The 11,187-nt window shown below is 45.8% G+C and overlaps 1 protein-coding gene across 1 annotated transcript in view; it reads right to left on the reverse strand.

Annotated features, from left to right (window-relative positions):
• Positions 1-405: 405 nt before the first annotated feature.
• Positions 406-11,187, reverse strand: part of cilp2 (cartilage intermediate layer protein 2) — a 13,897-nt gene continuing 3,115 nt past the window's right edge. Inside the window, exons 2-9 of the mRNA XM_030784945.1 lie at positions 8,103-8,195; positions 6,809-7,078; positions 6,231-6,413; positions 5,425-5,577; positions 4,890-5,207; positions 4,367-4,475; positions 4,002-4,159; positions 406-2,819 (exon numbers count right to left, since the gene is read on the reverse strand). Coding sequence (XP_030640805.1) covers positions 406-2,819; positions 4,002-4,159; positions 4,367-4,475; positions 4,890-5,207; positions 5,425-5,577; positions 6,231-6,413; positions 6,809-7,078; positions 8,103-8,195 — 3,698 coding nt within the window. The remainder of the gene's footprint in view (positions 2,820-4,001; positions 4,160-4,366; positions 4,476-4,889; positions 5,208-5,424; positions 5,578-6,230; positions 6,414-6,808; positions 7,079-8,102; positions 8,196-11,187) is intronic.

The raw sequence follows: 11,187 nt of genomic DNA on the forward strand, positions 1-11,187 counted from the left end.
TTTGGGGGGGGGGGGGGGGGCAAGTGTTCTTGTTTCTCTTTGGACAGGGTGAGTTTTAGAGAATGAAATGGGTTGTGAGTCAGGAAGGGTTAGCATCCAACATCACCAGGCTGATCTATTCTGACATTTCCGTCAATGCTTTTGTGAGAATGTCGTCTTTGTCATGGTTGTCCCCAAAGACCTAAAAACAAATATTGTACAGCAAAGGTCAAGCATCAAAATCATATATCAAATCTGGTACACACAGACCAAGGCATAAACAAAGAGAGTTAATTTTCACGGGTCACTTCAAAAAGATATGTAAATGTTAACGTGACAAACCTGATTAAATGAATGCTAAAAGAAAAAAAAAAAATCTGATCAGCTTTATTTAAAACCATGCACTGCACTTACCTAAAAGTAGATCTACTGCCCTAGTTGTGTTCGGCTGCCAATCCGCCTTCTGGTTGAGCTAACTCTACGGGTTTGATTCCGGCTCCGCTGGGCTGCAGGGTAGGCCACCACCTGGGAACTTCCTCTCCTGACCTGCCTCCCCCCTGACTCCCTCATATCCCTGGCCATTTGTGTTAGAGTTTGCCCAGGGTTCGTCTGCAGTCGTTGAAATAGGCTTTCCCTGTTCACATTTCTTCTTGGGCAGCTGAAAGTCAGGGCAACTCCGGACTCTGACTTCATCTCTCTCGAGAAGCCATCCGAAGTTCCATCAAAGCAACGGCCTATGGCAATCTCCTTGGCAACCCGAGGGTTCTGGTCTGTGACAGTGTAAATACCGTAGTTGTGTCCGAGTGGGTCGACCGGTGCCAACATACTGAAGGCATGGGAGTCATTATTCTGCTGAACGGGAGGGTGCTTTATGAGGTACTCCTGCAGGAGGTTGTTGATACTGGTACGCCGACAGTTGGCTTGCGGAAGGATGGTTATAAGTGACCTGTCAACTTCTGCCTGATCAAAAAGCATTCCGCCGCACTTGAACTCAAGGCAGGCAGCTGAAGTATTGGGATAATTCAAATCTCGAGTGCTTCGAATATCCCTGATCCCATATAACTGACCCCGTGTCTGTGGATGCGTTCCACCAAAATTCCTTGACCTTACCATGATCTCAGTTGCCCCATGGATTTTTACCTTGATATAGCAAGCCCTGAACTCCTGAGGGTTCGGCCACCAAGAGAGGTAGTCACCGGTCCACGTCGTTAAATCACTCTCCTGAAATGGTACGACATTGTACTCATATTTATCCTTCTCCACGCGAAAGAATCGGAAATGATTAGCATCAACTGGGGCGTTTTCGCATGCTATCAGACTCTGGTAGGGATATATTGGTCCATTGGTTTCTTCCACATTGTTGGGGTTAGGTTTGGGTAAGTTTATTCTAAAAGCAGTTTTCTTCAATGCAGGATCCTCATGATCTGAGCGCTGGTAGTCTATCTTGTCTAAATATGGTTGTGATACCCCAATGATATTCGGATTCATTTTTGGCGTTGATGGGGCAGCTTCCAGCTCCTCGCCACCCATTATTGCTGTAACATAGGCTGTGTACGCATCGGGTCTTTGGGCATCACAGAAGGCAGGAAGACAAGCTCCATTTGGTCCTGTTATCACACTGTCAAAACGACCCCAGGCCCGAGGATTGGATGAATACCCAGGCTTGGGCTCCAAGTTTATTAGGCTAATCACCACTCCCTCCAGCTGTTCAGTGGGCAAGAACTTGTCGCTCATGTATGCTCGCACTTTGACATAGCAGCGGCGATTTTCTGGTACATCCAGGTTAAACAATCTACGTTCCCTAATCTCCATATTTCCTATTAGGAATGTCCGCTCTTCTCTCTTGCTCCTTCCGTTACCTCCTGTGGTGACCTGAGAGGGATGAAAGTCAGTCTCCTCTTCCCAAATGCCTGTATCTGGATTCAGGGACCACAGCTTCATGGCTGGGATGTGTTCTTGCATTTTCACGTGCTCTGTGTCGAGCATGACTTGAACTGGACCAGCACCGAGAACCTCCTGGTTTGCTTCATCTCGGAAATCCACTGAAAACATTCCGTAAGTCCTCAGAGGAAGCATGTCTCCCTCATCATCAACAAAGTTGAGATCCCCAGGTGCTGCAGTGGCTGTGGTGATGTTCCTTGGGTCAAGGAATGTGACACTGGCTTTAACTGTGCCTTCATACACCTCCCCACTGTTTTTGTGGAAAGAGTTCGGCGGTATGACCAGCTGACCGATAGGATCCTCCCCTTTCATTTCACCCAGTAAAATGGTATTGCTCTCCCTAGCCTCGATATCAATAGGCTCCTGCTTTCTCATCACCTTCACATCATGGTAGATGGACCCTCCCCTCTTGTCAAAGATGAACACCTTGACAGTGTCAATGAATTTTTGTGTAGGGTCCACGAAATTCACCACAAGCCTTTCAGTATCAGGAGATACCTGGATTGTGAACCCACCTTGGTATCCTGTTGTTCCAATCCGCTCTTTGCCCATAAATATGTGGCCAAAACGGAGGGGCTCATAGTTGTCTGCTGCAACCACCCTGCCCCGTACCAAAACTCTTGGCTCCACGCATTTCTGGCAGCCACATTCGGCCACAACCTTTATAGGCAGAGTGTAGCCGCCACAGTTGATCTCCTTGGCTTCCATTCTCTTGACCCCACAGCAGAAACTAGCCCCATCCCTGCAGCGAAGATCAAAGTCCAGGGAGCCTGCACATTTATTGCGGGGACAGCTGCCAGCGTTGTAGAACTTAGAATATGTTCCAGGCTGCACACAGTCCATTGGCAGTTTGATTAGGTGACTTTCAGGTGTGGAGGTGCATGGTGGAGTTCCTTTGGCTGAGGAATATGAAATACACAGGGTTAGCAAGTAATTTCAATGATACTCATATATATATTAACACACCGTTTATGTATGTTCACAGAGCACAGGTTTGCTTGTGTAGTAGCCACTGCTAGCTCGTAGTCCACGTTTGTCCTCATGCAAAGTGTTAATCTGTGTTTTAGGAAAATGCAGCACAGAAACAGTTATGATGTAAAAAAAAATATGAACTTGATTCAGAATACATCTTGCAAGACATCCAAAGAAAAATTAACAACCATTTTCTTCCAAATCTTGGCAAAACAATAAAAGCTCATGATATCATGGAAAAATTATCCAGTGTCTGCGACTTAACAGTTTCACACTGATTAAATGCTCAATAGCAATTATGCCACTTCGGTAAAAACTGTTTATCTATTAAATTAGAATCCTGCTCCTCATCCAAAATAATATCCATCCGAATCAGCTGCCTCATTTATCTCACCGAGTATAAAAAGAATTGGACCTGAAAAAGAAAGCCTACCATTTACAGTAGTTTCTTAAGTAAATGCAAATACTCAAAGCCCATTTGTCATTCTCAATTTAGGGCTCTGGTCCATCAGGCGTTTGTGTTTCTTACTCTATGTGCTGTAATGAGTGAATGTCAGAGAGATCCTTCGGTAGGAACCACACGGCTGATTTCTTTACCATGCCATTCTGAGGGCCTTTTGTCAACCTATATCTCGGATAACAAGCACCGGGGGAATTTGCACAGTGTGTAGTTATGCTGTGTGGATGTGGAAACACATTCTTGTCTGACGGGACAAAAAAAAAGGGAGGGGGGAGGATTTATCGACAGAATTGGGTTTCACTTCAGTATCCAGAAGTCTGCTGAAGTGGGGTTTTGAGACAAGTGTATCCAGGGGTGATATCCTGCCGAACAGTCTTTGTTGAGAAAAGTCTAGTTTCTACCAAGACAAACATAATGAAATATTGCTGCACAATTTGTCTGCTTCACAATATTACTTCTTGGGGTTGGAAGTCTAAAAATTATTATTTTTTCTCATTTCCTTTTTAATCCAAACAGACATGGCTCACCTGCTCTTCTTTTTTATAACGTTCATTTCAAAAAACACAGTGAGCTTGTATGATCAGTAAATAATCAGTAAAATTTACCGAGGGAGCCCAACCCCAGGCAACTGATAAAGAAGTACACCTACCGAATACAGTAAGGAGAGCTGGAGATGATTTGATGCTTCCCGTGAGGCTGCTGGCCTTGCAGTAGTATTGTCCCGACTGTTCTGGTCTCAGGTCACGTAGCACCAAGTCTTCATCATACTTATACACCTTCCGGTCCAACAGCGTACCATTATGATACCTGGAGAGCAAGGGCATCACACCATCAAAGGTGTACTGATTATGTATGTGTTTGTATGTGTTTCTGTGTGTGTGCGCATTTAAGTGACTATCTATCTGTGTGCCTGATTTTTTTTTTTTTCAATGAATGAAAAATCAATCCAAGTGCATTTGGTCAAAATTTAGGATGTAAACCAGTATAACCCAGTTTTAGCATCCCTGAACTTACCAGTAATATTTGTCAGGACTGGGTGAGCCTGTGGCTTTGCAGCAGAGGTTGACTCGCTGTCCTTCATACCGTACCTTGTCCTCAGGATGCCTCACAATATAAGGCTTCTCTGTAAAGAAACAGACAAGACAAATCTGTACCAGGTTAAAAAAAAAGGTCTGTGGTGCTGGTAATTGCACCACTGAGGCTTGAGGCCTCATACAAAAAAACCCCAATGGTACTTGCAGTTCCTCTTCCTTTTTTTTTCTTTTCTTTTTTGATTAAACGCTCTTGCCATAATACTGGAATGGAGTGGGATCATGAATGAAATACAGTCGCTATGAACACAAGAATATTTATTCAGTTTCTATCTATAAATACACTTGCCTAGCTGTTACAACTGCCTCAGACTTTTTCCCATATGGTCTCCAGCGTAATATTAATCATACTCTGGATACACTAGTGTAGTGGTCGCATGGGTTCATGTTTTTGTACACTTTATTTTTTGAGGGGTGTCTTAAGGCTCCAGATTTGAAGGCCTTACCAGATGACTTTAGGACGGCCCGTACCCAGGATGTTCCAGTGCTGTTGCTGTATACTGGGATGCTGACAGGGGTGAACTTCTCTCTCCTGATAATCAGCCTGGTCTGAGGGTTGGCACAGTGCCCAGGTATCTTGAACAGACCTTTGGCATTTGTGCGAGCTCTGATGACCTTGGGCTGACCCGCCAAGGACACTAGGGCTCCAGCCACAGGTACTCCGGTCACACTGAGAACTTCACCCTCCAGAACATGGCCGTCACATACGCAGCGACTGCAGTCTTTACTCGGACGACCCTCAGGACACTGAAGCTGACACAACACTTCACAAATGCACACAGACACACAGATACAATCAAACACAAGCAAATGATCCAGTTTGTTTTGCAGTCTATTACATTTTTACTCAAACACATACTCTGTTGGTGGTTATTTGTTTAACCAGATTAATTCAGTCACTCGCTCATTTACACATTCGCTCTCTCTCTCTCTCTCTCTTGCTCCGTCTCACGAATGAATTAATTCATAGATTCCAATTACCTGGACAGGGACTCCCACACTTCTGCACCTCCACAGGTCGTCCCGTGCACTGCACTGTCACCGATGATCGGACACAGCTCCTCCTCCTGACCCGCCGACCTTTGCCGCAGGTCACAGAGCAGGAACTCCAGGCTCCCCACGGATTCCATTTCGCTGCCAAGTCAGGAAATCATGGGGAGTGAGTGATTCAGCTCAGAGCCATAGGAATCAAATCAAACCATTCAAATCAAATCAAAGCTGGTTCCCTTTGTCATGAGGGCTCAGTGCACTGCCACAGTGATGAAGTTGGATGTGCCTTTGAAGCTGGTGTGGAGAATGGCTGCAGTGTGACACTCATTGCTTGATCAAAGATTCCAGTTTTTTTTCCCACAGAATGAAATGTATGGAGGATAAAACAGCTCGATAAGTCTGCCATCCATGCCAAAAGAACTTCAACACCTGAGACACCTTTCAGTTTCTCAGAACTCTTATGTGCCAAACCGTTCTTTAAAAGTGATTTCAGGTGTTGCTGTCTGACAGATCATTGTAAAATTTCATCACTGCTGGGTACCATTCTATAGGTCTGAGGCAACTTATTTTTATAGGGTGACCCTAATAATTTTGCACAGACTTATATTCATCCACATACAAATAAATGATACACATACGATGCACGTACAAATAGACAGATTATGGCGGTTGCCTAGTTTATCTGCTTAGCTGCAGACATTTGAGGTTGGCTATTCATCAGATCCCATTGAATGAGAAACCTGGTTGAAAACAGTTTGCTCTTTAGAAAAGAGGGCGTGGCTCTAGGCAGGTGTTACCTTGGCACGGCGGGGTGGAGCACTCCATCCTCTCCGTGTGGTGCCCGTCGCAGGCGGGTTTGAGCAGCAGGGACAGGCCCTGAGTGCTCATACACTTACGATGGCGTACCTGGATGCCGACGTCGTTACAGGCCGTGGTCGAGCAAGGTCCCCAGGCAGACCAGTCCGTCCAGTAAGCGTTAACTGGGGGAGACAAAATGGGACACCGGGTGAGTGCTACAATCCCGAAGCCTTCAAATCCCACTGGACTACGTTCAGGTAATAAAAGAGTTCGGCTCAGATGTTTGATTTGAAGTATTTAGTTTGTGAGTTCACTGTGAGCTTAAGTGCATTCTGACTGTGCTTGACTGCAGAGGACTTGCACAAACCACCAGGAGACACACACAGTGGATCCAGTCATTTGTACAATGCATACTTTAATAACATGTGACAGTTTGCTGGACTGTGATCAGACAGTGACCAGATCTGACACTGAAAATCCCAAGGTGTAAAAAGAGCTTAACCAGGAGCAGTGGTCTACTGTCTATTGTGTGGAAAACACATCTGCAGATGATGTGTATTCTCTTGACAAATGGTACCTGGAGGACACTGGAAGCGCACATAGTAGTTGGAACAGCTGCGTCCATATGGCTGCTCTTTATTGATGCACCAGAAGCCTTTCTCCAGGCTCGAATGCACCACCTCCCCCGTGTCCGCTGCTGGCACCCAGTCTGTGGTGCGAGCCTCCATGGCCACTGGTCTCGTGCAAACCCGCTCTCGGTAGTAGAATCGGATCGCCTCCAGTCGCTCATAGTCCCCGTTTCCACCGGGATGGTCAATGTTGAACCACGACGTCCACTCTGTCACGCCTGCATCAAATAACAGATTCATTTAAGTTTTAGCCACCTTTGTTTTGAGTAGCTCTCTTCTTTAAACACAGAAGGTAAAGGCATATAACGCAACACAAGAATCCCAGGCCAGAACCTCTCATGGGAAACCCAAAGCAACAGTTACCGAGAAATAAAGGAAGCGAGGTTAGAAAAAAAAAAAAAAAAAAATATATATATATATATATATTATATATATAAATCCCTTTACTTGATTGTTGGCTCAGAGGATAGAGGCCGTCCTGCTTTGGCTGGTATTTTACACAGGTCAGCGGAACATAGGAAATGCACAGAGTTTAAAAGAACAGCGTGCTACCGCTGCTGAGCCGCGGGGACACTCAGAGAAGGGCTGAATGAACCGAGCTCTTCCTGTGCTCCTGTAGCTCAGGCATCAACCGACCTGTTTTACAGCTTGTCTACCACGTGTTTCCAAACCCCCCCCCCCCCCCCCCCCCCAAAAAAAAACGTGAAAGAAACCACTTTTCATTCTGCGTTGCATTAGTAGCATGCCATTCATCTCCCACAGAATTACTGATTGCTTCATTTAAAACCCTCTCAGGGGAGAGATGAAAAAAGACTGACGCAATTCAGCGAAGGGGAAAGTTGTCAGGGGCTGTGCCGCTCTGGTGGTTCACCGACATGTTTCGGCCTCTTGTTTCAATTAAAAACACTTGTAAACTCGCGAACAGGCAGCGCAGCGCTCCCCCAGCCTCTGCGGCGACATCGTGCCCGCATTACGTGGGATCGCATTTGGGGGCGATGACTGATTGCTTTCATTATTTCATAAGTTCTTCCACATTGAGGAAATGGCACGTCTGAGCTTCGCGTCACTTTGTGAGCTGCGCTGACCCAGCGACATTCTCTCTCGCTCTCTTTTCTGTCTCTATTGGTTAGATCTGCACCAGATTGGCGGCATAAAGGGGATGCTTATCGGATGAGCTGGAGGCAATAACTGATATTTATTGTTTTCATATGGGCTGTGTGAGCATGCAGTGGTGCGGATAACCTGTGGTCTGAGGATCGAGCACGCTGTTGTAGGTCTGTTTTTGGTTCCCTTCTGTCTGTCTTCTTTTCCACAGCGAGCTGCTCCAGATAGACTCTGTGGGCAGAGCAAGAGAAAATGCAGTGTTACTCCACAGTAATCCCATGTCCTATTTGTGTCTTAAGAGACAGCAATTCCTTTACATGATGAATTCACCATGTTCGCGGGTCGTGCAAGGTCAACGACAGCTCACGCATCGTCGATCTCTGGTGCTACGTGTCAAACCAAACTCTTCCCAGGCTTTGCGTGAGAGTCTGAGAGCGAAAAGGGATGGCTTGGTCGCTGACACCTGATCTGAGCGTGCCTGTCCCAAGAGCATCTGCCTTTTCGCTGCTCCTAAGATGAGTGCCACAGAAGCACAAAACAGGAGATTGACCTACTTAACTTCACCCCTGGTCTGGAGGTGTTTGGAACCCGTCTGGGAGATTTCCAGACAGATGTGAGCGAGTACCTGGGGATGTGGGATCTGCTGGCGGGTCCGGGGAGAGACAATGTGTGTTCGGTTCTGACAGTATGCTGCCTGAGGCCTGAGAGAAACACTCTCTACTCTCAACACCATTCACCAGTCACACATATGGAAAAGCATTGACTGGGCTTGACTCTTACCAGTGCTTGTCTGTCTTTCTCTGCACACTGTCACATGCACATACTCAGACACTCACACACTCTCTCTCTCTCTCTCAAACACACACACACACACACACACACACACACACACATTTTTGTTGATGAGTCTTTCTCCACTAAACTAGGCTTATCATAGCCTGTACGATACAAACAGTCCACTTTTGACTGAGTAAACAAAGAACATAAATGGACCAGAGTTTCTTGACCGACAGAGGTGACAGATGATGTGTTTTCATTTCTCATAAAGAGAAGGCACTTCATCTATCAGACCCATCAGGCAAGAAACTTCACTGGTTAAGTAGAGAAAAGAAGACAGGGTATGAAAACCTTTCCTGGTTCCTCGGTAAACTATAGACCAGCAGTCACAGTGGACATTCTTCAGCCTGCAGAGGAAGACTAAACGCCCCTGCCACAGTGAGTGTTAGAGTAGGATGCCTCTCTTAAAATAAGGCTCCCAGTGGCTGTCTGTGAGAGTTAAGTCATCCAGAAGTATAAATAAGTACATTTCCAGTCAGACAAGGACTGTTAGGACAACTGTTGGCCGAGGTGGAGAAGTCTGGCCCGTCACAGAACTCAGAACACAGAAGATTGAGAGGCCTGGCCTCCCTTTAGATATGACTGGTCTGCTGAACCGTGCCAAACCCAGGCCTGACTCTGGTCTGCTGAACCACACCAAACCTAGGCCTGACTCTGGTATGGTGAACCATGCCAAACGCGGGTCTGACTCTAGTCTTCCTCTATGAGCACAACATTGGGCATTCACACCGACCAGTGTTATTTGCCATATGTCCACACAGGCACGCACACATGTGCACACACATACACACGCACACACACACGCATGCACACACACGCACGCACACACACACACACACACACACACACACACTCACTCTGAATCTGCTAAGTCTATGGCCTGCTTAGAAAGTGTGTGTGTGTGTGTGTGTGTGTGTGTCTGTGTGTGTGTACTCTCAGCAGTAGGTCTGTATGAGAGAAAACCCCAGCATATTGTGTTGCTTGGGCTTTTCAGAAGGTTAACATCAGGTTTTTCTGTCATCCCGTCAGCATGGGTCCACGCTGGGGACCTTCCAGACCTGAGAAAATCATTCTCCCACCTATCTGCTCAAGTGCTTGCGACGGTTGAAGGGAAAGTGTTGAGTTTATTAGACAAATTTGCAAAATATTCCAATGGAATAAACATATGTCCGTACAAGTAGATTAATTTTTTTCTCTAGCATTTTTTGGACTTTTTTTTCGTTGTGGTTGGTCTAGAATATTTTGGATCTTCTGTCCAGTGAAATGTTTAGACTTTTTTTGAACGTTGCTAATTAGTGACTCACCCAAAGTCTGTTCTGCATGTGGCCTCCTGACAGGTCTTAAATTACCGGGCGTCTTTTTAGCCGTCTGACCAGCATGGCGATGTTTACACACAGGGTTCTCATAGGTTCTCATATTCCTCTGTTTCCAGATCCAAAACTTTATGCAAGACATCACCAGCAAGGTCCGGTACACAATTACCTCACATTAGATAACTTCACTTGAACGCATTAGCCAACCTCAGCCTGTGGGTACTAATGTTAGGGTTAGAGCAGTGGCGTTTGCTTTGTTAGTTTTTAGGTGAGGCTAATCACGATGAACGGTCTTGACAGCACTTTTGTAAGAGCCTGAATCACTGACTTGATTTAACAGGGACAACAAAGGCAAACCCTCATTCTCACTTCCGTCACTAAGACTGGAATTATTCTGAGACATTAGATGTCTTGCATCTGCTATGTATTTTTTCGTTCTGACAGTTTTAACATATTTGGAGAGAAAAAGCAACTGGACCTTCTCAAAAAACTGTCCATGTAACAAAATAGACTCAGTGTACTGTGTGTGTGTGTGTGTGTGTGTGTGTGTGTGTGTGTGTGTGTGCTTGTGTGTGTGGGTGGGTGTGAGTGTGTGTATGTGTGTGTCTGTCTGTGTGTGTGTGTGTGTGTGTGTGTATGTGTGAATGTGTGTGCATGTGTGTGTGTGTTTGTGTGCACGTACGTGTGTGTGCATGCACACGCGCACTGGTTTTGAGGAGTGCTGAAATATCCTCTCCAATGGAAACAATAAGTTAGCAAGGGTTAAAAGGGAATGTGTCCGTCTATAAACAGCATTGTCTCCTTCACCAACAGATCCATAAACAGGACACATAAGAGACATAGAGACCGCGTTTATTCTGGGAACCAGTTCCCAACTGTGTTTCAACTGTGGTATTTTTACCCCAGTTCAGTGGCATTCTTGCGCCAACATCGTTCCACCGTTTCATTGCTCCGTTTTAGCCAAGTGTTTCATCCGCTGTGTTAACAAGGCCGCGGGTTGATTATTCCGGCTTGGTGTTTGATTTCTCAGGTCGGTCTCGTGAGACGCTCAAAGATTTATAGAGTTCTCAATA

This window comes from Chanos chanos, chromosome 9, assembly GCF_902362185.1.
Source record: "Chanos chanos chromosome 9, fChaCha1.1, whole genome shotgun sequence".
Classification (NCBI taxonomy): Eukaryota; Metazoa; Chordata; class Actinopteri; order Gonorynchiformes; family Chanidae; genus Chanos; species Chanos chanos.